Source organism: Adelges cooleyi, unplaced genomic scaffold (genome assembly GCF_023614345.1).
Source record: "Adelges cooleyi isolate 19-005CV unplaced genomic scaffold, UGA_ACOO_1.1 ACOO_flye_CR_arks_rails_tigmint_CR_PRNA_108, whole genome shotgun sequence".
Lineage (NCBI taxonomy): Eukaryota > Metazoa > Arthropoda > Insecta > Hemiptera > Adelgidae > Adelges > Adelges cooleyi.
Window position 1 is genome coordinate 9,270,979 of NW_026095761.1, and position 27,426 is coordinate 9,298,404.

Below are 27,426 nucleotides of genomic sequence, written 5' to 3' on the forward strand. Positions count from 1 at the left end.
TTTATTTACTAAAATATACATCGAACTGTTAATCGCTGTGCTAAAATATTTCATTAGCGGACAAATCAATTTGTGCACTTTTCCAAAAAAAACCCGTTAAAGCGGGTAATAGTGATGTGTACAAACATTTTTTACATACCTACGTATAGTTCATAATATACCGGAAAAAAGCTTGAAAATAAAATAATTTTTTTTGAAATTTTGCGATTAAGTGAAACGCATGTTCCACTACGAGGTACTTAATAAATGGCATGGTCGTCCTTCGGTTTGAACCGTGAAGACTCGGCGAATATAGATTTCATAATAATGTGCACGTGTAGCACGCTCCACGATAATTGTTATAATTTGATTTCAACGCAGTGTTGTGTTTATCTGTGTTAAATATTAATGTCTTACCGCAGAAACGATTTGCAAAATTCGGTTTGGGCTCATACGAATACCGCGACCTTCGTAGGGACGACTATACTACTTATGTTACGGTTGAGATCTCTTAAGTGGCCATACATACATATAGACCGTCGACACAGTTCAAAATGATGAACAAATCAGTAATATTTTGGGCGACAAACTTCACTGTAAATTTTGTACAACTTTACCTATAAGAAATACATCATTGTAAAACCAGTGTGTTCTCAAATACTTATCTAAAAACATTACTTTTAATTATTTCATTTACTTAAGTATAGCTCAGCGGATTTAACACAAATTTTTAATTTGACGGTATTGATTTTATCGGTCGCCGAGTCGTACCTAATAACTGTGTTTACTGGAATGTAAAAATACATGATTCTCGATTATATACTGTATCTTTGGACATCGCAGGTCACGTTTATTCAACTCGCACTTGCCGTCTAAGGCCCTTAAGAACATATTGTAACGGATTTTCCTTGTATTATAATAAATCGCACGCGTACCATCTTTCCATTCATCTTGTTTTTTTCCCATTCATCGGCATAATATTACATTATAATACAGGCGAAGGGTTACTTATAATTACACCCATCGAGGTTTTTCATTCATATAGCTGTTATTTTCAAATGCTTATGCTTATATTAATCACCACTCGCTATAGGTATGCCTCGCGTCTATTGTAACCAATCGGTTTTTGTTCGGTCCTCGCTCACGTGAACGTCCAAAATTAGTTTTGATCCCGTTTCTGGTTTTTAATAGAGTAAAAAACGTACACACGTGATCGACGAACCTATTATAATATGTAAAGGAAAAGTATTCTTAATATTATGTACAGTTGGTTTTTTTGTGTCAGCTGGTAGTAAGTATAATATATGCCTTATAGGTCTGCGCATGTTATACATACCTAACCCGCGTGTTCCCTAAAGCCTTATAATATGGAAATGATCGGAGTGAACTAAAATCAAAAACCAAATATATTATAATAATACCCGTCGGGACTCGTGTCGAAGATGAAATAAAATTTGTGTTTGTCGTCGTTCGCATTTAGCCGTTGGCTATGAATATCAAACATCTAGATCGGATTCGGACGCCGTAATGTTGTTTTTTTTGTAATAATTTAAAACCTAATTTATATATTACATTAAAAAAAAAAGCGATACGCACACACAACACCAACAAAAAGGTTTCTTTTTTCTAACCACGTTTTAATGTATTCCGCAGCCGTCGGGCGTACTTATACTTGCCGAGCAGCTTTGTCCGTGCTCGCTACAAGACGTGTAGGTATACGGTTTTATACTTCATACAAAACGTTTTTTTTCAATATTAAAAATCAAACAATTCCAACGAAGAAGAGAGTGTGGAAACAATTTCCAAACGGGGAATTTGGCAGCCTAGACAAACCGACAATAATCATGAATATTCAAACCGCGTATAATACATTGCTTACATGCATATATTAATACATTACATACATAGGTTGTACCATTGTGGGCTCAAAAGCTCCGCGGTTTTTTTTACTTAATTAAATAAACAGTTAATTGAAATTAATAAAACCGCGTGGTATTGCGCCAAGAAGCACACACAAAGAACAACCATTATAACTCTAAATTATGGAGGATTTAATGGCTGGGCTCGCACAGCGAATCACAAGGAATTAATTTTTTCATTAACTACGTCATCGCTATGTCTGTAATATACACTATCGCTGACATTCATCATGCCCGGTCGATGATCGTCAGAAGCGCGCAATGGCCGCATAATTATAATACAATGCCAATTTGTGGTTTGAAACTGGTATTTGCTCAAGTGTATAGCCGCCTTATACATTATTTATCCGCGTACCACGTCACACGTTCTACGTATAAAATATTATTTATGCATAATTATTATTTATTATTCTATTTTTTAATTACCGAAAATTATAACCCGTTTTGATCGTGGAACGGTGAGACAATATTTCAAACAATATTATGTATTTTTTTTTTGTATATAGACGTACCTATACAGTCTCAGTGATTTAGGTTGTTTTTTATTAACCGTATTATGATTTATATACTTCATTGTACTATGCTATATTAATTTGTTGTTATTGCTCGACGGTCGAGTTATGTGCATAATAAATTATTCATTATTGCGCTCCTGCTCTGCGAAAAACTATTGTCCGTAAAATCAAAGTTCTATTCACAATATTTAATTATAATATAATATATTACCATACAAAAAAAAAAGTTGAAACTAAATAAAACCGATTAAATATTCAAAATAAACCATTACGCTTTATTACAATGTGTGTTTTTGTTTGTGTTTCAGGAACATCCCGGTTTGAGGAACACCCCGTTGGCCATGTTGGCTGCTCAATGCAACAAACTGCAGAGCAAGTCCCCGCCACCTCTTGCGGACGCCGCCGTCGGCAAAGGTTTCTATCCTTGGAAAAAGAGCCCGCAACAGCAGTCCAACGACATGTCCGGTTCGCCATTACAGCAACAGCAGCAGCAACAACAACAACAACAACAACAACAACAGCAGCAGCAACAGCAGCAACAACAGCAGCAGCAACAACAACAGCAGTGCCAGCAAAGGAATCCTGTGTCCAGCGCGGCCGAATCACCGCGGCCCGTGGTCACGTCCACTTCGTCGGCTCCTTCCACGCCGGTACCGGCGGGCGCCGGTTATCCGCCTCCGCCACCGCATCACGGCAACATCTACTTCGGCGGTGGACACCAGACGCTGACAGACAACGGCCATCATCATCATCAGAGTCCGCTGTTAGGCAAAGTCGACAACCACAGCGCGTTGTACGGCCGTCATCCGTACGAATGGCCATTCAACTCAATGGGTACCGCGGGACACCACGCGCCAGCTATCAAGACGGAATCCGTCAATCCCGCTTGGTGGGACGTGCACGGAAGCGGATGGCTCGATATGAGTGGCGGTAAATATTATTATCTTTACATATTTGAAAACTGAGTTCTCGTAGTATTTTTATGAAATAAATACTTTCTATTTTTAAAAACTAATAATAATTATACAAAAGGTTCCGTCAACCGTCGAATAATATATGAATTTGTTTAAAATGGGAACTTTTATAAATAAATCAAAACCGAAACAGTCGTATAATAGATTCGTTTTTAATGTATAATGTACTATAGATTATTAGTTTATAACAATGCAGGTGACCTTGATTTTATTTATCCAATGCCCTCTCAGGGTAATAACGTAACATAAGTTTTCAATTTATAAAAAAACAAGTCTTATAGTCTAAATCAGTCTTAATTAGATTAACCTTACAAATGAAGAATTTTGATATTTTTCTTATGCTTAACCCTCGAGAAGTCTTGAGCATCGTGGACGATAACTATTACATATTATATTAAATATTACGTGTATAACGGTCGAGGTTCTTCTTAACCTCCAACAGTTAATCGTTTCCGAATAGTAAAATAAGGTCGACAGTGATCGTATGAATCGTGATCGCCTACTCACGGTGGATTTCGTCATTAAAAGTGTACATGAACTATGATTAGGTATATTATTATAATGTTCCTTTCACAAATTCTAATTCTTCGAAAAATATTCCGTTTAGCATTAAAAATTTCCGTCGCGAATTGGCTAATTTACCGAGTTTTTAATTATGTTTTTAACCCGACCAATGTGTTATGTTTGCGCAGGTATGCACGCTCAGATGGCCAACTACGCCGCTCAGTCGGACTACTCGTCGTTGAGCCACTCGTTGGCCGCGTCCAACACGGCCCATCATCTGTTTTCGGCCAACCAACACTTTTTACAAGACACTTATAAGTCCATACTGCCCGGCGCTCAGACATCTTTCGGACTCAGCCATCACCACCATCCGTCGGCCGTCACGTCTTCGGCGCCCGGCTCGTCGCCCGGTTCAGCGGCCGCGGCGGCCGTGTCGGCGGCGTACAACTCGACACCGCAGACGCCGTCGCCGCGTACCCAGCGCCGGTACACAGGCCGTGCCACCTGCGACTGTCCCAACTGCCAGGAAGCCGAGCGGCTCGGACCGGCCGGAGGCCATCTCAAGAAGAACGTGCACAGTTGTCACATACCCGGCTGCGGCAAGGTTTACGGCAAGACTTCGCACCTGAAAGCTCACCTGCGGTGGCACACGGGCGAACGGCCGTTCGTGTGCAACTGGCTGTTCTGCGGCAAGCGGTTCACCCGGTCCGACGAGCTGCAGCGGCACTTGCGCACCCACACCGGCGAAAAAAGATTCGCTTGTCCCGTGTGCAACAAACGGTTCATGCGGTCCGACCACCTGGCCAAGCACGTCAAGACGCACAACGGCAACAGCGGCAGCAAGAAGGGCAGCAGCGAGTCGTGTTCCGACTCCGAGAACAGTCAAAGCGCGGCCGACGGTTCTTCACCGCACGCCCAACACCAGCAGCAACAACAACAACAACACGGCCAGCATCACCAACAACAGCAACACGGCGCGCCACCACTGTTGTCCCTGCACAACAACATGACCGACATGGTGGACGTGAAGCCGCCGCTCGGCATGCCCGGGTCGGCCGCCGGCCTTGTTCGATGGAGTCCCGTGGTCAGTTCCGTCGGCTCGGTGGTGCCATTGTCGCCGCCGTCGTCGCACGTACCACCACCGCCGCCGTCGTCGTTCATGCCTGTACAACAGCAACAGCAGCACCAAAAAGACCCGAAGAACGCGTTCTGCTGGAACAAAGATCCAAAAATGTACCAAGAAAAATTGGAATGACTATTACCGTCACAGGCGGCTGCCTCACAGTACCACCAACAACACCGCCACAGCAACAACAACAACACGATGTTGCTGATGCAGCCGCCGCACTCAGTTTTCTAGTCTGCAGTACAACACCATGGCTATTGTACTAGATGTCATGCAAAACCGGCGCCCGACTGTGGATACAATATTAACTAAAATACAATAATATTGTCCGTTGTGTTGTTAATATATTATAATATTTATAAGAGGATTATAATTGATGTGTAATCGCGGAGCGTCGACTAAACAATCAAAAAATAATGTATACTGTTTATATTATCCATTTTTGGATAAATGTATAAAATATTGTTGTTCAATTATGATCATCCCAGTTCGATATCATAGACAAAAAAAAATATAGTTTTGTTGTACATTATAGTATATCTATATTTATATATTAAAAAATTGTAATTTTGTTTTCTTATTGTTACATTTTGCCTTGTATAAATAAAAATAAATTAAATACCGTGTACAGTTGAATAGAGACCAGTTTCTGTATAATATTAAGCGCTGCATATATTGTATTATCTAGTGTATAATAAAATATTATTAACTATTACATTGATGATAAAATAAAAAAATAAAAATAGGTACGAAATAAATTATAATTTTTGTTGTCTCATAAACCACCACTTTTTTTTTCAACCCAATATTACCATCTATTCTGGCACATGTGTTACGCGGTCTCCTGTGCCGATGCTTGAGGGTTGATTAGTATTTATTTTTTATTGGCATTTCGTGTCCGACGCCATTGAGCGCGTTTTTCGTTTTTGAAAACCTTGACGACCGAAAGCCAAACACAGCACCGCCGCCTCGTCCATTGCAGCAAGTCTGTTCACACACACACACACACCAAAATCATTGTACTTGTGTGTATTTTAGTGTAGTTTATTTTTGTATAATTGTCGGTCTACAAACCGCATGTGACTTGTAGTCGAAGGGTTTGTGGCGCAGAGGTGGGTTCAACAATGAAGGGACAAGGGCAGCAATCGCCTACTTATTAAAGTTAGGCTGATTATTTATGTTTCTGGACAGGTACAAAACTCTTACATTTGGTGTATATTATTATAGAAATTACAAAAAAAAAAAAAAAAAATAGTAGCTTAACTAAATTTATAATGTTAACTTATTTTATACTCAGCTTTGTAATACATAATAAAAACGTTCTTGAGCATTTTTTTTTTTAATTTTAAAAGTTTTTTTTATTATTAACGAACCAGTGATTATGAATAACTATGTCAATAATCAAGTAACAAAATCAGATCAAGAGATAAGCGTTCGTATCAGTATTTTTTTACTAAAAGCTTAATAGCCATTATTACTTTATTTTTATAATTCAGTATCCAAAGCACCGAAAACCATATTTTCTACTAGCGTTGCCTGGATTTGTGCCCCCGCCCATTTCTTTAAATAGTATAAACTATTCAAACGCTTAATACATAATATTATATTGTATTCAATATGTTTGAATGTGTTAAAACTTTCTTCTTATGATTGTTTAAACGAAATAAGTGCTACACTGTACTTATGTAAAGGTCCTTGGGCCTTGAATAAGGTTTAACTCGAATTAATAACATAAACGACGCTTCCCGTTCCACTTTATTGTTATTATTGTTGTTGTCGTTGTTATACCGGAAGTGTTGACAAAAAAAAAAAACCCCCACGGCCCATTAACATTTATAATGAAATTACCGTTCAACCGTCGAACCCGACAATTGTTTATAGTAACAATCCTGACCTAATCATCGGCTCTGTAATTGTGTATACGCGTTTACATAATCTATAGGTTACGTATACACAACTGACATAAAAAAAAACCATTTGGATTTAAACATAATAGGTAAACATAATTAAATATCACATTATTCTATTTGTCGTTTTCTGCTATGGCCGGCGACAAAATGAACCTAAAAAAAAATGTTACCTACAGTTTTCTATCACGAGGAATTGGTGATCGAGAAATTAATTCATTCTGTGTAATGTGACTCACAAAGCATATTATATAAACGCTGGATTTCAGTGTTTGTGAACTAGCTAACGAATGGCGTAACCGTTTTGTTGACCGCCTTGCTACACGTGTGTCACTTAGGGACACCGGGCAAACCGCTGTCGAGCCTATAAAAAATCAGATCATGATTGCGCCTGACTACTTAATTCGGGTCGATCGCCTTGAGCAATACGCTATTCTGTCTGTCGGTTGGTGTAGTGACTATGCCACGCCGGCCTGAGGAGAAGAAAACAACTCTTGAATAATAAGAATGATAAAAAAAAAAAACACTTCCTAAGAAATGTTTCCAGGAAATAATCATAATTCGATACTACATAGGTCGTCAAGTATTCCAAACAAAAAAAATTTATGTCTGTCACTTCAAAATTTGTAAAAACTGAACTTGTAGACTAGCTGTTGGCGGCTAATGGACTATAGTGACGAATGGGATATTTTAGGGTCTGGACCTGTAAAAACAAATAAATACATTTTCCTAGGTATTATGAATGGAATAGGTTAATTAATATTTTTACAGGTTCACGCGTTAGGCTATTTTTGATACTCTAGCTTTGAACGCTGATGTGGAGTGAACCAATACTATCAAAAATATACCTTAGATCATACTTGTGTGTCATAAACTCATTATTGTAAGACATTACTCTTTATATTGTTCAACAGAATAGAACTGCATACATTAACAGCTAATACCTACCTAGTACGCATTTTATCCGTCTGGTAGCTAAATACAATAGAATCGTGAATACTTTTTTTTTTAGATTTTAACGAACAAAATATAAGTCATAATTATTATATTTATTCGGAATAACGAGAAAATGTTTTTTTTTTATATTCTGTGATTATAATTAAATAAGCAAGAGCTTAATTAAGAAGGATATCGTATTCGTTTTGATTCCAAGACTACCTCAGTGGACTGTAAAATTACAGGTTGAAAACTATACAAATATTATTTTATATAATGTTAATATTTTAGACATACATTCTTCGCCGAACCGTGTCAAGTAACCAAGTCCTCGATACCTATATAATATTATGTGCTTGAATTGTTTATGTAGAATTCAGTGAAACGTTGTTGGTGCGACTATACATATTAAAGTTAATGATTTCTATTTGATTTGAAGATTGTTAAGTTCAGATGTCTTTTAAAAATGACAGAAGTGTAATTAGTAATTACATATCTAATTCAACAATTATAGCAGAATAACAATGCATTTTATGTTTGGCATGAGTTTTCTCAGGACTTCTTGAATTGTCTACGGAAAATTTACTTAAGCTTTGTTTGATTTTGAGTTTAAAGTGATTCAATTATAATGGCTAGCACTATCAAAATGTAATAGGAACCCTAGGAATACCTCATCACAACAGAAAAAGAGGCTTGGATCTGTTTAGTTGCATTGGCTATATTATAAGTTTATTATTTTTTTAAATTCAGAATAATTTTCTGAAAAAGTTGACTGGTTGATAACCAATTTTGAATAAATAGTTTTAAAGTTTAACTTTAAGGACGGGAAGTAGAGTACGGTTCATTAATGCGCCCAGATAAAAATAACTCTACGCTCCTCCCTTCCTAAATTTTAAACTTTATTAACTGTGAAACTATTAATTCAAAACTGGTTATCAATCAGTCAACATTTTCAGCAAATTATTTTTCATTTATTTAAAAAGTCAAATAAATATACATGTTACCATTTAAACTTCAAAATTTGATAAAGCTTTATAAAATACTTAGAAAGTTAAAAAAATTGAGTATTGTCTAATATTGTGACATGACATTAACAAAAATGTTTTCAAAGACAAAAAAAAAAAATCATCCGGTTTATAATATATTGAACACTAAAACATTAATGTGTAAAATTAACTCACTGAAAGTGCATGTTTTTCTAGACCGTCACGACTATCGCTGTGTATACTTAGATATCTACATAATAAAACGTACTATGGTGCAATAGAAGTTGTTTTTTTTTTTAGGAAGAAATTTAATTAAGCGCGAAATAAAAAATTAATTGGAACGTTAGATGCGTGTTCTAAGCGATCGACGGAATAAATGAAATCTGGGCTGTGTGTTGTTTTTCTTTTTTTTAATTCAACAGAAGCTTTCGCCAGCAAGTCAATGACACCGATGGTGGTCCAGTATGTCGTACCGAATTGTTTCTCACGAAAGGATAAATCGATTAACCGGTAACGAGAAACTAATTTCAGCGTTTCCTGTGGAAATAATTATTTTTATTAGAATGTTTTTAATCGAAAATTGTTGTTTTTGTGTATACATATTTTTTTAATAATTCATCATGTAGTGATTTTTATTTAACGGTATGTGGATTATAGCAACGCTGTTATCACTAAAATAGAACCAAGAATAGTTGAAGAAATCAAGAATAGAATCATAGTTGTTCTTGCGCACAATTTGCATTTAATTTTAGGTATATGCTTGAGTTTCCTATGTGATGTTTTTGGTTGCCCAAATGTTCACCAAGTAGAAAACAAAATATAATGCAATGAGCTAATATTAGAGTAATGAGCATTATACATAGAAGAGGACAGACGATTATAAGGTAAGGGTAGGTGTGTGTTAAGATTCGGCTTTGTCTCTTCATCTGTTTAAGCTTCGGTGGTTGGTAAAATTAGTTATTACTAATTACAAAGCTGATACTAGAATACACTAAGTTTGTGGATGACAAAGTGCTATTAGGATAATGCTAAGAATTGGTTGTAAATTAAAAGGAGTTTTCGAAAGAAACAATGAGAAAATTAGTTTAGAAGTAAGTTTAGAGAGTAAATAAAGATATCAGTGAGAGAAATATAGTTTAAAAGAAAAACAATAAGTGGACATGAAATATCTGAAAACGATTTATCGCAGCTCAGGTAATAATCATGTTTAAAAACTAAAAGATACATTTTACCTATTTCCTCTTAATTATTATACAATTAGTAATAATGTAGTTTCATCGATTTTCTCTTTCAGTATTTTTAAAACAGTATTTTAACTATTCGGTTTAAATAGTACAGCTGTTTATTAATATTGCCTTTTTTAAAACTTAAAAATAGTAATATCTACTTATACCTATTGTTTTATTGTCAATCCGAATTTTTAATGCATATTGAGGGTTCCATACTTTTGCTGTTCCAACAATGGAGTGATAAACTTTAGGCTTAAGAGCAAAACCTCTTAAAAAGTTCTGTGACTAAAATTAACATTTTTAAAACGATTTTTTAATTAGGCTTTGGACATTTCAACAATTGCACTTGATTGGTGATTATTATTAAATATGTTTTGCTATTTTTTATTTTATACAAATACATGCCAAACGGGTTTTTAACAGCAGAAAAATGATCAATAATCATAATACTTTGTTCAAGGTAAGTGTTGGCATTTTTTTACAAGAACATACTATAATAAACGACATATTGTACTAGTGATTTGTTATGTCCGTACAGAGTTTTTTTTAGCTCGAAGGCATTTCTCTTGTTAAAAATTATTAGAAATACTTATTATCATAAAATGTTATTATGTATAATAAAACTGTATTTAGTAAAACGATATGACCGCTGTCTCTGAATTTTGAAGTTTGATAAACATGATGATTCCAAGTTCAGTTTAAAATGTATAGTCATGGTTGTAGTTTATTTTAATAACTCAAAAATGAATAATAAAACAATTATATATACATGACTATAGTGACTTCTGAGGGATCAGAATAGCTGATGGCTATTTCAGTGAAGACATTGAACGTTATTTTGATAACGCGCTGCTACCGTTGCAGTGTTATATAGTGTGATTGGTTTATGTTACTTTTACCTTACTTATACATTTGCCTAAGGACATTTTAATTAAATATTCATATGGAGTACACGGTATTACGTGGGTATTATTTTTTGTTGACAGTTTTGATTTAAATGTTTTGTAATTGGATCGAATATATTAATAATTGTTTTGGTCGAAACAATAGCTAAATAGAGGATAACAATTAGCGAGGGTCATTCAAGAAGTATTAATTAATGGTCGAATGATTGAAATATTATACTAATTATTCTTTTGTTATTAATTAGTATTTTCAGTGCGTGAAATAAAAAAAAAATAATTTCCGTTTATAATAATAGATAATTGGTGGTTACAGAATTTAGAAATGTATAGATAGGTACAAACAAAATATACTTACAGAGCGGGCAGCGATATATTTCGGTATAATTTGATTTCTCGAGTTATTAAAATAAATCAGACCGAGGAAAATGAAAGTTTATTTGCTAAACGGGTATAATTTCTCTTAGTTCTAAAACATCAGTCTAATAATACAATTATTATTTTTAAATAGTTCAATCTATTTCTGGTGTACTTACATGCTATTATTTTGTTATAACTTATAAGTAATGTTGTTAAATATATTCAGATCTGGTTTTATGTGATGATAACTAACAGATAACTCTATACTGGGCATTAAGCTATTAAAAAGACAGTCATATTGTTTGTTTGCCATACCTATTGCATTTGGGTTAGCTTTGAGATTAGTTCAGAAGTCATGTTTTTGATATTGTAAGATAAAAACTAAAAAGCATAATATTATCCACATTATTGGCAATAATCTGTGAAACGTTATTGGGATTTCTAAGAGCCCCGAATAACACTGTACAGTCCGTATAATATGCGTTTTGTGTGATTTATTGATTATTACCGTACATGGGGTCTGCATTATAATACCTAACGATGGTTGCTGAAGGGCGGTATTGTTGTCCACCGCAGTCGCGGTATGTGTACCTAGACCCGGGGTGTCTGCAAAATACAATTTGTTCTTGATGAACGACCATTACTACTATTGTTGTCCCACATTTGTTTCCAAGTGGATAAATCTAGGTTTATTTTATATATTATAATTGAGGGTTTGTAATTTGTTAGGCGCAATTAAATATTCAGCAACACCTCGGCGGCGGTTTTGTGTGTAAATATCCAACAATAGTGTTTTGTACACAACAATGCTTCGCAGTTATAATTATTATTATATCGACCGATTTTGTTTTGACAGCAGCAATGTAAACGCTGAACTGAAATTTAAGATAACACAACGTTCTTGACTTCATCCAACGTATAACACTCGAGTTGTATTTCCCCTTAGACCGGTCACCGTTGAGCCTCCAAGTATGCCCGATCGGTTCTATAATATTGATATACGTCTATACCATTGTCTAGTGTTAGTTGTGGCGCTTTACTGCAATGAACCAACTATTAAATTTATTCGACTTGTACAAACCCGGTTTATATGTATTACTATTAAAACATTAATGTTTCCCGATTAATATGTTCAAAATAGTATGTAACATTCTGAGAACCTAACTTAGTACCTAGTACCTACTTAGTTAACAGTCATTGCTGCAATATTGATGTACAGTAGTTTTTCTATATTTTAATGATGTTGTTATACATTCATCCAGCTTTTGGATGGAGACATTATACTATTTACTTACTCCTACAATTTGTATACATGATTTTATATTTTTCAATAGGAATCGAATTTAACAGTTTACTTTTATTTAAAAAAAATAAAGATAATATTTTTATGTGTGTTAAGAATTTGTGTTTATTCTTAAACTTCTTATAATTTTCTATGTGACCTTTTGTGTAAAAGTTAATAACTTTTAATTGTTTTAAGCTCTAGTTTTTTTCTAATGAGTCAATGCACAAAGGCTAAAGCTAATAGTTATTATATTGTATACTTATTCTCCGAAAAGTTCAGGTAACACTTTTTGTCTAAAAAGATGAATTTTACTAAATTTTTGAAATGGTACGTTAAAATTGACGTTAACTAGAAAGTTGAAAATTACATATTATTTGTTTGCTTTGGAAAGATTAAACTAAGTGCTAACATAATCGTTTTGAATTTTCGGAATAATCGCAAGGTGCTCGTCAAATACTACAAGCGAGGTACGTTAAATTCGAGCCACTTACCTATTTAGTTGGTCTCTGAGTGTCGGGTGTGGATATGCCAGATTTGCATAGACTTAGCCCCCTTTATTTATGTTTATCAGGAATACGTTTTTTTTTTTTAACGCTATTGCGTTTATACACGCCATAGCACGAGCTGTGCTCACCTGCGATTCACAGCACTCAATTCTCAACGGCAACTCTCCACAGGGACCCGCGAGTGTATCGCATGACTACGGTGTCAACAGTAAGTCGCCCTTTGTAGCGGATCCCGCTGATCCGATTGATTAATTTCGGTGGTCCCTCGTTTGCGTGTTTCCCCCAGGAGAAAAAAAACTGCGGCTAACCGGATTACCCTCAACAAGCGAGTGGCATTTTTCTCAATTAAACCGTTCTCGGCTACTGCAGCGGGCTGTCGTGCATACGAGTGCTATATAATAGAAATTTATAATATTATTATACTCTTCTGCGTTTCTCGGCAAACGACAACAACAAACGGCGGGCGGTCTTCCCGACCCGTGTAAGCGCTCTGATTAAAAGCTTATGAGAACATTACGTTACATTATATATATTTTGAGTATTATAGCGCAGAGGAACTTCCGAAGGGACGGCGTTTATTAGTGGAGACGGTGTATGTATTTATGTGCTGGTGTCTACCAAACGAGGGGATGGTCTGTTTGGTCGGCGGTGGGAAAATTGAAAATCCCAAACGTCTTTTGGCTGTACGCAAGGGTACATTTTGTATATAGTGTATATTATATGCGCGCGGTAGGACGGCGTTCGTGGTGGTATAGTATGGCGAACGTGCATGGATTTCACCCTCCGGGCAATTTGTCTCCGAATCGCGCACAACGATAACTAACCGTCCGCAAAATGTAAATGCACCGTCGAATGGCAAAAACGAATATTGTTTTTTAATCAATACACGTCAACTGTGTTGTATAATATGGCTTATGGTTTGTGAGCGATTTGAAATTCAGATCTTACATTGCCACCGCGTTAGACAATCTGCATAGTTCGAACGGTAGATACAGGGTGATTCTCGAAACACAAACCAGCCTTTATCTCGGAACACTTACACCTTAAACTTGTTAAAACTATAACGCTTAAGTTGACCTGTACTCTTTGACATTTTATCCCCTCTCCGATTACCGCTCACTCTACCGCCGACTTTGAATTTTTAAATTGCACCCGTCTCCATTATTTTTTCAAGGTTACGTTAGGATTTTTTTTAGAAAAACTTGACTGGTCGTCTTTGGAACATATTTTGTTATTACCGGAGTTATTGTGATTTAAAGGTATAGGACACGGTGCGAGTGGTGGCTGGTACGATTATCAATATAATTTCGTTGCTGATAAAATCTTAAAAAGTTCAATCAATTTACACGTTATGTGATTAAAAAGTTATTGTATACCTAATAATTAAAAAAAATTGAACCTGTTGGGTCAGAAGATTTTTTAAATCTTCTGAGATAATGAATATGATATGACTTTTCGACTGATTAGAACTTCATTTATTGCCGGTCAATTAAAAGTCTAAAAGTTAGATTAATATTAGCCATACGAATTATTATGATAATACGAAATTGTTTTTAGTTAAATTATATATGATAAATAATTAATAATATTGTATTAAATTAAACGTTAACTTTTAATGACATATATATGTACTTCATTACTCAAATTTATACACACTCAACTAAACCTACTAAAAATAGCGACACATTTTTTGACTTATAAGTAAAAAAAAGCTAAAATCATACAAAATTGTTTTGTGACTTATAATTTATATACACAAGACAATTTTGTAATTTTTTTTTCTAGTTATTTTTGCGTACTGATTAGTATTTAACAAAATACAAAATACCTTTTTATATAATTTGATTAAAAATAAGATGAAACTCATTCTTTATATTTCATTGTATTATATTAAAAAATTCGAATACTTCCAGAGTTGAAAATAAAAATGTCGATTCCAATATGAATGCTTAATGTTATTTCTAGTATACTATTGCATACTTAATCTGATACTTCGGTACAGATGGCCCTTTCGTAGCAAATACAATTATTGTAATCACTATTAGGTATTGAAGTCAATTGGCCCTATTATACTAGTAGTCGTTTAGTATATTGTTCAACAATTTAGTTACAAAGTTTACAACTATACCAATGTAATTGTAGTTGAGTTTTCCTATCATTTATTTCTGAACATTGTTTAGTATATTTTAAGGCAAATAATTGCATCTAAATGCAATTTAAAATGAGTGGCCCGTGGCTTTGAACCTAGTTAACATTAAAGCGATAACCACTGGCGGTTTGTTCATCCAGACAGGCAACTGTCTGGGGGAAGTAATGGCCACTTGCACCTCTTTCTGGGGTCAACTTGTTTGGTACCGTTAGGTCGGCAGCCAGCTATAAGTCCAAAAATGCCAAAATCTAAACCGCCTAAGCCCCGATCGGTGGGAATAACGGATATTAAACGTAAGACAGATAATGTTGATTATACTATTAGTATAAAAATTGAAACTCTGAATAGTAATGTTAATAATAATAATGTTATAAATATAAATTTGAATAGTAGTTATAATAATTATAATATTTTATAAAAGTCAATAGACAATTACAAATTCACTTTGCTACGGTTCCGCCGGTAGATAACATAAGAGACGGGTACTAAAGCTGTAAAAGTAAAATTGCCTATGTTAAACGCCTTAATAAATTTACCAACTTTAATTTGATATTAGGTTTCATATTATTTTGGTTAAAAATATTAACTTGACTTGCTTAGTTTTTTTATTTTATTAAACGTGTGTGTATACGGTCACTGTTGAGTTAAATAAGTATCCGAAATTATGACTGTAATATTAATTTCCAGACATTTTTTTTTATCTTCTAAGTTATATTGGGGCAAAAACTGATAAAATTTGTGTTTAAATATTTTTTATAAGTGCCAGTGTTTTTAGAGCGATACCTATTTAGTATTGCTGATCGACATTGTCATTATGGTCGTCAATCGTCCGCAATTTCTATTGGCGATAAATTTAAGCCAAAGGACAGTTTTAAATACATTGTACAATCTGGCAATAAACCTAACCTAACCCAAGCCTATTAGAAGCGTGAAGAATTACTTCATCTCTATTGGGCAGTGTGCGGTTGTTCATGCAAGTTTAACGGCTGCTTTATTTTTTGCATTGATCTGGAAAAAAAACCGAGACAATATTAGGTGTATAGTTTTTTCAAGCAAAAATTCACTATGGGAGGAGTAATAATCGGTAAACCAACTATTATTATTATTATTTATTACTTATATATATGTATAACCGCATAACAATGGTTGCTCGGGCTGGCAGGGAAATTAATTAATGAATTGAGGTGCTGTTCTAATTAAATCTGTGATGATATGAAAACGGTTTTTTGGCTCACTTGGCAGCGAAACCGTCAACGACACGTAAAAATAATTCACCGACGTTCACAATTAGACGGAAAAGTTTGTAAATATTTTGGCTTGATAACAATAGGAATTTTTACGGTGTACCGGACACGAACAAACCGCCATTGTTGTGTTATTATTATTATTTTTTTTTTACTTAGCATCATTCGACTTTTTGTTTTTTTTTTTTAATTCCCATTGAAGTGTTTTACATTCAGAATCACTTAAAATACTTTGAAGTGTTCGAGAACGCGTTTACCATACATATTCAAATCGTATTATACTATTTTCCGACTTGATGGCCAACGGTAAACAGAGTCCAGGGGATCGTTTTTGTATAATATAATATACAATAGAAAAATAAAATTAAACCACGCGAATCATTGTTTACCCGGGTCCACAGCAGGACACGCGCTTGGCGTACCTACGCCAACTGCACTTTTTTTCACCCTTTTGGGCGCATTGAAAAGATTATACAAACAAAAGGGTTAAGATCTTATAAACATAGTGTTCCATGTCTCCGACACGCGATCAGGCGTACGACATGTTTATGATTTCGCGATGAACGAAGACTGTGTGTGGTTGTATATATTTGTATTCATTCAAATAAACTGTACTTGATCGTATGGGTAGATAGTATGGTACTGGGTAGATGCTCTTTCAGTTGGAATAACCAACATTTAATAACTTGTAATTATAATATGATAGCTGAATAATTGTACTATATGTATATACACATAAGTTTGTCTGAAATTTGTGTAAAAAAAAACCATGCGATAATTTCTTAAGTATTGGTAATTGCTTAATTAATATCTCGAAAAAGTATTTTGTATTTATATTAAAATATACTGTATTTGGCATATATCTGGTTGTAGGTACAACCTATGGTTATTTTTTGTTAACCTAAATTATGTCACACAATGTGTCAACTTTTATGAGTGTATGCCATACTTCAGTAAGACTAAATATTTAATTTAAAAATAAAAGCAAACGAAAACAATTGCAGTGAGAAAAAATATTTGAGTTAAATGGAATAATGGAGTAGTGAAGCAGATAGAATTTAGTGACTTGTATTAGGCATAACGATGTTTTTTATTTCATTTGCGTACATGGTACAACACCATTATATAGGCATAGTTAATAATTATAAATTGTGGTATTATCATATTGTAATCTGCGATTTAAATTATTATTTAAAATAAGTTATTATTCATCTCCACGTGCTCTGAATTTTTTTTAAGACTCGCGTTAATTATTCAACCAGTTTCCGTGAAACTGGTAAACGATTAGACTGTTATTCAACAATTATTACCTTGCAAATAGGTATTAAGCAATTTTTTTCACTGATATTCGCGACGTTAAGGTCTGACATCAGTTCTGAGAATAAAATAACGCATTTGCTCGTATTTTCTAACAGTTGCTTAATCGACTAATCATTTTCGACTAAAATCTAACAATATTTTCTACTTAGTTTTATAATATATTTTTTTTAATGTTTAACAAAAATAAATTGTTTATCGATGGACTTTTGACTGAAGAGTGTTTGGCTAACACGGAAAATGAAAAACTGATTGCCACAACAGCCATTCTGGGTCGTGCTGTATATTTTGATGTGAAATTTGTTTTTTTTTTTAATTTCAGAGACATGTTAACAGCTAAGTCTCGATTCTGGCTACAATTTGGAAAAGTCAATCTATCAGTGATGCCTAACCTTATATGACAACGTACATTATGACTGTTTAAAATCAAACTACTAGACGTGATTTCGGGAGTGAAGGGAAGTTTTGGTGATCTTAGCACCATCTACATTGTTTGCGTTCCACACATTAGGTTTTATAGGAACTTCACAACATGGACATTTTTATAATAGCAACTTTTTTTTTAGCGTAATTAAGTAATTAATGCGAGTTTAAAAGAATTTTTTTCAGATTTGAAAGTATCAAAATTAATAATACTCTATTGAAGTTCTGTGCTTCGTGACTCATGTATGTACATATACACCAAACAGTGTCTCTCCGTCCTGCCGGTACGTACACACGCAATTATAGCCAAAACGGCGATAAAAGTCATTATTGCAGTTCTTTGCGGTGTCGTCGGTTGTTAAAAAACCAAAATAAAACGTAAGTTCACTTCCACCCATTTGTGTGAATGAAATATATTATGTCACCCGTGTCCCTTTGGAGGTGTCGACTTGTGAAACGGTTTGTGCGATTTATACGATCTCGTCGAGGCGGTGATCTTTCTTCTAAGAGAACATGTGTCGCCGTCTTCCAATTGCTCGGCTAACCGACTGATGGCGACGGCCCATTAAAAAATTCCCTAATAAATTTCCGAAACGAGCTTGTGCGGTGTTGTGGCGAAGACAACGCGCTATATACATTTAATTGCGGCAGCTCGGTTAATTTCACATGTCACAGTGTATAACACCGCCGTTATGTTGTACATAGGGACCGAGAGGCGGCGAACAAATATTAATAACGTTAATTTATTTTAAAACCGGGCAGGCAGACCACGAGAGTGTTAAGCTATATCACACGAATCGCCGTCTTTAATAATGATAATACAATTATTAAAATGTAAACGCTGTAACGTTAGTACCGATATTAATCACTGGGAGATCCTCGTCGTTGTTATACAGCGGAAGTGATGTGATTTTTTACCCCACGACAAAAATCCGTACACCGTGTGTACACATTATTAAGGCGAAGACGTTGGGAAATCCCATATACATATATATGTAAGTATAGGACCGAGCGGTTCATTAGTAAGAGTTAAAATACGGCTTTAAATAGTTAACCGTAGTGTTGTGTATAATACATAAATCAAATCTAAGCATAAAGTACGTTAATATAAGTTAATTTTAACCTAGATCCTAGACTGATTTAATATTTCAAAAATTAAATATTTTTATATAAATTTATAAAAACATGGACACGGGAAATATGATTCTGGTTATAATTAAGTTATATTACGGTAGGTTATAATATTTAGTATATGTATTTAATACGCTAATTGTTACTATTGATGGACACATGTACCTATCTACAATTTTGACGCTATTAAAAAAATGAACGTGTTGGAATAATTATTATAATATGACAAATAAAAGAATGCATAAAAACCATATTATGATACATTTACTACATTATAATATTATATAAGTAATACAAATCATTTGAAATCACAAAACAAAATATATATAAAATATTACAATACGATATTTGAAATGTTTGACTTTCTGCATTAACGGTTGTAGAAGTATCTTGAACCGAAGAAAAACTAAAGTCAGACAGATTATGCGTATAAAACACCAAGCGAACGATTTATCAGAAACCTAAAAAAATTAAAAATTAAGCTCTCTAGTCTCTGGAAAGACTTTAGTAATCATTCCTGCTAGCCAAGAATAGGTATATGAATTTACCGTAACGTAGCACTGACAATAATATAAACCGTAAGCAAATATTTACATAGGTTGTAAGAATGTTAAAATCTTTTAAAAAATAAAGATGAAATTACTGATGGATTTGATAATAATCAAAGATAATTGTTCAATAAATGAAGCAGAGGAGGTCTGTCCTTTCTCAGTAAAACTACTGAACATTTAGTTATAATAGTTACATATTTTAGAGAGCCAAACCATGTTTGAAAATAGTCAATTTTTAGATGCTAAGTGATGTGATGTTTGGATTTGTTCCTATTGAACTATACTGACTCAAACTGTTGCTTAACTATCACTATGGCAATTTGTTACATGTTTTTTAACGATACCTACTTTTTAAATATCCGAAACCATTAAACGTAGTAGGTACTAAGCAAACATAGTCCCTCGGCGCGGCGTGTGAATCGCCACGTTTGATTCCGTACAAAGTCATTCGCATTAATTCTGAATTATTGTTGTTATTATTATTTTGTTGTCAATTTCAATGGAGCGTTTTCCATTGCGGGTTTTCAAGTTCCCACAACTGTTTGTATTGTAAAAAGTAAAAAATATTACTTGTACAAACTACCACACACGGACAAGAGCAATTTGTTACCACTGCGCTGGTCCCGACGGTACGGTAATGTTGACCATTACAACGAATAAAATTGCACGGGCGAACCCATGGAATGAATGTAAAAAAAAAAATAACACATTAATAAATAAAATAGCCACGGCCATTGATACGAGTGCGTCACAATAAGAACATAATTTATCATATTATTATTCTAACGTTGAACGGTGTGTAGTGTGTACACATGATAATATGTCTACTCGTTATCCCTTCACAAAATATTTTTCGGAGTTCATATATATTTTTTTTTACTTTCAAGAAAAACGTTCTCGGTAGCGTAACATTGTTGTCACGAGTTATGTAATCTGCTTAATAACACATGTAAACGCGGGTCGAGTGACAATAATAAACACACGGGGGATGAAGAAACGGGCGAAAAAGGTAAACATTGTGTACAAGCCGTGTGTACACACACAAGGGATACAATACTAATAATAATATATATTATTAACGTTATATTATTGCATTGCTAATATTGCGGTCTATTATAATTCGCTCCTCGTGTGTGGGTTCATTGTGAGTTTTCTGTACAAATAGATAAATCATCGTCTCACACACACAAACTGTTTGTTCACGTCCTGCGGAGTAAATGATCTCGGTTAAAAATAACTTTTAAAGAATTTTATAAAAAAAAGATAGAAAGTAAAAAAAAAAAAAACATCTGTTTGCCCGAAAAACGCATTATTGTCATTGTCCACTTGTACGGAGACAGTCAAAACATACCGTGCACAAACTTAATATTATGTTAAAAATTGTACTTTGTGGTAAAAAAAAAAACCATAATATTATAGCAATATTGAAATAAAATAAAAGTTTAGATACATATATGCATAATGTAAGCCGATAGTAATTTACTGATTGTATTTGCACAGTTAGACCAATTGTTTTGTATATTAATAAAAAAATTATACGGGTGTGTTCTATTTGATATTGCACTCTACGGGACAATAAAGGGGGCTCGTTGCTTAAAAAATATTTCAAATCTGAAAATAAAAAATAAATTGGCTTTAAGGAAATGTTGTTTTATAAAAATAAATAATTAGTTAACAAAAAGTTCTTTGATAATATGTAATGCAATATTCATTTCCAAATTGAAAGTATAAGACTAATTTTTTCACAATAAAAAACAGACAAACAGGTGAACTCAATAACTGTGCAATAATTTTTTTTATTTTTTCCCGAGCGCTACAAACTTTTGAAAATTAAATGGAAACGTATAAATTTACTAATTAATTTAAAAAAAAAAACAATAATTAGGTGAACATTTTGTCTGGTCGGTAATCAGTTTTGAATAATTACTTTTAAACATTAACATGCAGGGCGGGAGGAAGGGTGGAGTGTAGTGTTATTTTTATAAGTCACGGGACAGCCTTTGGGGCTCTTATTTTTTGATCCGATAATTTGTGAACACAATAATAAACGCCTATCAGCCCTATCGGCCGCTAAACACATTATATTATTATACCGGTACTGCGTTATAACTATTATTTACTAAGGGAGAGAGACGACGTCACAGGCTCGGTAAAAAAATCACTATATACATGTTTACTGGTCCTGTATACAGTATAGTGTATATTATACTGTACTCCTTCGTCATAGATTGGCGGCCACAAAACATTTGCTCGCGGACGCGATCATATTATATACATACATACCTCCTAATATATTATGAAAATAATAACAAATGATAATACAAATGGTAAACGGTCGTAATTTATTGCCGAATTTGTCAGTTACAATGGGAAGAGAGTACAGAGATCGTGATTTCCCTTTTGTGTGCGTCAAAGTCGAATGCATATTATCCTGTGCGTGCCAGTCTGCTACTGCATACGATCCCCTTGGATAATATTATAATAGTGACGTTTTTTTTTCAACATTCGCCAGTGGGGTAACCAAAAAGCCCATTATTTACCATCCCTACCCACCACCACCACCACTACCACCACCCTTCTCGCCTTTCTTTGGTCTTTATTGTTTTGTGTGTGTCTGTGTATTATAATCGTAACAGTTTAACGCCATTTATCGGTTTTATTGTATTATGTACACAGTAGCCTTAGTCGCGGTGCTGTTGATTTTGCGTGAAGTTTTCATGAACTCACCCCATACAGCGGCGGGCCATTGCGATAATATCCGCCAGAGGATTATGCGGATATAGTACAATATGGTGTATACACAGTGCGCGCCGCACACACAGATTTTTTGATAATATAAAGTATAATAATATATATATATGTACTTCACGGACGTTGCTTTTACAAGTATAATATATACATATAAAAGAGGGGATAAGTACGGTTTAGAGGTGTACCGTGATGTACATTCTTATCCTAAGCCGTACAAAGTACCGTGTAACGACCCTAGTCGTGTTGAGTGAATAAGTGTTTATGTGGACAAAGTCATACTATACAGCTATGTGAAAAATCCGTTTTTAAACTTGAATTTTTTTTTTTTAAATATGGACTTGAGTACAAAGTTAAATAGAAAGTTATTAGTTAAATACGCACTAAAATTTACTTGGTAATAATCTAAAATGTTCGAATGCTGACAAACAGTTTAAAGTATCAACAACAAAACTAGTTTTAATAGTATCTCGTTTAATATCAAATACCTAATTAAGTTATCATGGAACTATATTTGTATCTACAATGCTGATTGTAGTACTCAAAAATATGAGAGAAATATATGTTTTATGCAAGTCCGTTGACTAAAAATGAAATTTTAAAATTTTAATTAACTAGAAGCCATTAAAAATATTTCTTTTTGCATTTCACAAACAATGTATTATATTATATTATAGTATACATGGCGATCAAAATTTTACTTTGCAGCAAGTGGTTCGATGAAATAACTTTATCTGTGCTAAAAAAAAGCTTCAAATAAAATCCTTATATGAAATAATAAAACATAGTTTTTAGTGTACAAGTAAAAAATGTCGATGGGTAGTTTTAGAGAGTAACTTTTAAAAGTTAATTAAATTAAAAACCTAATTAAAATTATTGAAAATGGTAAGAAGTAAAACTTTGGAAAATACAATGTCATAATGCTTCATAATTTTTTATACTATTACTTTTCTAGCCACTTGCTTTCGGTACAACGATATAACAGACCAAAAAAAAAAAACAAAATAAAAATCGTGTTTATTATTCTTCATTTGAAAATAAAATTATCTAAAATAATATTTGACGCTAACAAAAGTATTTTAATATCGGTAGTTTTAACGTTTTATTACAACACTGTTAGTATGACTTACACTTGTATTGGTTGAACAAAAAGTGAAGAAAACTATAAAATGAAATAATGTGTTCATAGTATTATGATTGATAAGTTGCTCATTCCAGAGAAATAATATATTTGCTTATTTGAACTCGAGGGAAACGAGTATTTATGATAATATATTTGATTATATATTTATAGAAAACCAAACGAGCAATATGATAATGAAATATTCATATTATTAAATATGCTTCTTACGTTTATTCCTGGAAATTGATTGTAATAACGAAGAAAACACAAATTTCGCGTTTGCTTTATCGTTTTCATAAAATAATTATCATTACCACTATTTTGTAGAAATAATGCTGGTTGTAACACTTAATTTTGATATCACAACAATAATCAGAATAATACTCATAATTATCTCTTATACAAGTAATTTCTACTTCGGTTTAGACTTAGAGCTAAAAATGTGTTGGATATACAACTTTTTTTTTTTTTATTGTCTCCAAAGATATGATAACATTAAAATCGCTTGATCGTCTTCTTAGAAGTGATTTTATTATGCTCAAAATTCAAATTTACGTTAATACATTTAAATCTGTACATTCTGCTCTGATGACGGCAGAATTTTATATTGTTGTATCACAAGTTTTAAATAGGCAATCTCAATTTTTTAGCACGACATGTTAGACTCATCATATAAGTAACATAATGTCTATAACTTGTCGTTCATTCTATTCCCCCCATCACTATAAATATAATGTATAGCAAAAACAAAAAGTAAATAAATGTAATATCAAGTCATATATTTTAACTTATCAAACGTGCATGAAAAATGTTTCGGGTAATTTATTTTGACCCGATATGAAAAACTTTATGAAATTCAAGTTAACAGGTTGTATAGTTTTTTGGACGGATACAATATATTCTACGAGGTAGGTGATATGTCCTGTCAATTTTGGTGAGTAAATATCCATCGTAGAATTGATGTAAGGGATTTTTGAACTAAACAGTGTCCATGCTTCTTCCGAAGTAAATCCAAGTTCTTGCAAATCGTCCACGACGACGTACATTAAATCATCGTTTAACTGTTCTAGCTGAGTAGCTACAAATTTAGATTGATGAACATCTGTGATGTTAATCTCCAGGTTATAAAAAATATTTTGAAACAATGTGTCATCGAGCCCTAATTGTCTGGCTACTTTCGGGAATGGTTCAATTAGTCGTCGGTAGATATTATTCAGCTTTAAGCTGATAACCAACATCGCTTTGTCAACTAACATTTTCTTTAGGCTCAATTGTAACGTAGCAAAATACTTCCATATCAAGTATAGAACGTTCACTTCTACCACTCGGATTACCATGCTGTGATATTTTAAATGGTCGAACGACTGGCAAATCCACGCATAAGGATTACTGATGATCTTGTTCTTTTCTGTGTTCAACAGTAGCCTTGTGTTCTCCCAGTTGAGATGGACTCCGGGTATCTTCTTGAACAGTATCTCATCGTGGTCATGAATAATCGAAAGAGTCAAATTCTGGAGTACAAACCGTTCGGCACAATCGTACATTTCTTTCAGGGTTTCATCAACAAATTCGTCGCTCTCATAGAGCATTTGTCGAAGATTGTTCACCGCATGATTTATGTCGGAGCCATCGATCAATAATTGTTCTCTGAGGTTTTCCGGCAAGTATTTGTGTAGTTGACACAAGTCGAGCTGCAACATGAGGTCATCCACCAATTGATCATCTGCAAAGTAATCATCTTTTTTGGTGGCTTCCATGGATAACTCGCGATCCTCGGCCGCTAGTAGCCTCAGGTGGACGATCCACAGCCAGTTATGTGCATTGATTTTTGATATATACAGCAGAGCTAACATACGCGACACCGTTTTTTGCGGTTTTATATTGGTTTTAATATCTAACGCGTTCCTAAAATTACGTTTATTCAACTCTGAGTTCGCATTAACCAATACGTCTTCTATTATTAGAACGTTCATACATTGCACCGCTTCCAGTTTTCTCTTGTACTTGAGTATAGATTTGGATTTGTTTCGCAGACACTTCGAGTCTTTACAAAATGTTGTCAACAGATTCGTATCATCTTCATGAAAATCAAACTTTTGGTCTCCGCTTTCGTTTACTTGCTCCAACGTTTCCACGCCGTTCAGAAGCTCTAACAATTGTTTGTTATAGATAATTGTATCTAGAGGTTGTTTCACCCATTGAATTCCCTACACAAAATCATTGTCAAAATTATAATTGTATAATCAGTTAATGTAATTATGTATTCTAGGGGTCCATACACGTTTGCGAACCAGATTAGTAATAGAAAAAGAGTGTCTCAAATAAGTATTTCAGATATGCATTGTTTGTTAGCACCCTCTTAATGAACTTATTATAATAGCAATTACTTGGATGCTGTTGTTTTTATATTCTTCGGCCGACGTTGAATATTTTAACAATATATGAAATAAAAATAAAATTAACAATGATTTAACGTTTACTAAATTTATAATTGGAATCATCATTAAGACAGTGCCTTTTAAAAAATAGAAATACACTGTACGCGTCTAAAAAAATAATGAATTTATAATATTCGTTTTTAAGTATTTTAAACGACGCCTTTGTTGTTCAACTTAATTTTTACTTCGTAAAAACTTTCTACATAGTTTTTTTTTAATTTACAACAGTCAATAAAGAGGCATGTGTTTGAAAACATATTATGGAAAATAAAGCAGTAAACTGTACACATATTTAACTGCTCATATTTTAATAATTACTTTGGGTTCTTCGAATACACAGTTTTGTCTATACCGGGTGATCATTTTATTGTGAACCACTCAATATCTAATAGGGTTTAATAGGAAATAAATGTTTTTTTTCCTAGTGTTTTTATACAAGGTGATCTCAATTTTTCACAATTTTGTTTTTACCCCCTCCCAAATTCTTTTTTTATAGCAAATTTGAAACTTAAATGGAACGCATACGTTTCATTAACTTTTTAAATTGAGAATAAAGCACTATAAATTTTCACTGGTCGATAACCAGTTTTGGATAACTATTTTTAAAGAAATTGAAGTTTCAAGTTTAGGGCAGGAGGAAAGGTGGTGTGTAGTATTATTTTAATCTGCTTGCACATCCACTCCTATCCTGACCTTTAACCTCTTATACTATTAAAGTTACCAAAGTTGATATAAAAATAATTAGTTTGGTAGAGGTGTAGGAACATACAAATTTGTGGAAAATTGAAATAAAATTATATAAAAACACTATGAAAAAAAAAAAATTAAATTAATAATTAAACTCAATGAGATATTTTAGTGGTTCACGATAAAAAGGCCACCTTGTAGTATGGTAGAAAATGTATGACTTTAGCTAACCTTTCGCGAAAATTAATTTAATTAAAGTCTTAAACTTTGATTTTGTCTGTTATATGTCGGGAACGCCCCAATAGCCTCAAAAAATTTTAATATTTTTATTTATCATTATTGATTAGGTATTAATTGTATTATTTTTCTTGTAGTCATTATAGTTATATTAAAGAGACACCTAAAAGCAATATTATACGCCGTACACCTAAAATAACTGACTCGTGACGTGCTCTTAATGTAGTAATCTATCTTTGTCTCAATTTAA

At 33.6% G+C, this 27,426-nt stretch overlaps 1 protein-coding gene across 1 annotated transcript in view; it reads left to right on the top strand.

Annotated features, from left to right (window-relative positions):
- The window catches only part of LOC126839559 (transcription factor Sp9), a 62,894-nt gene extending 57,316 nt beyond the window's left edge, over window positions 1-5,578 (top strand). The window contains exons 3-4 of the mRNA XM_050574926.1: window positions 2,722-3,343; window positions 4,080-5,578. Of these exons, the coding sequence (XP_050430883.1) occupies window positions 2,722-3,343; window positions 4,080-5,146 (1,689 nt within the window). The 3' untranslated portion in view covers window positions 5,147-5,578. The remainder of the gene's footprint in view (window positions 1-2,721; window positions 3,344-4,079) is intronic.
- The last annotated feature ends 21,848 nt before the right edge of the window (window positions 5,579-27,426 follow it).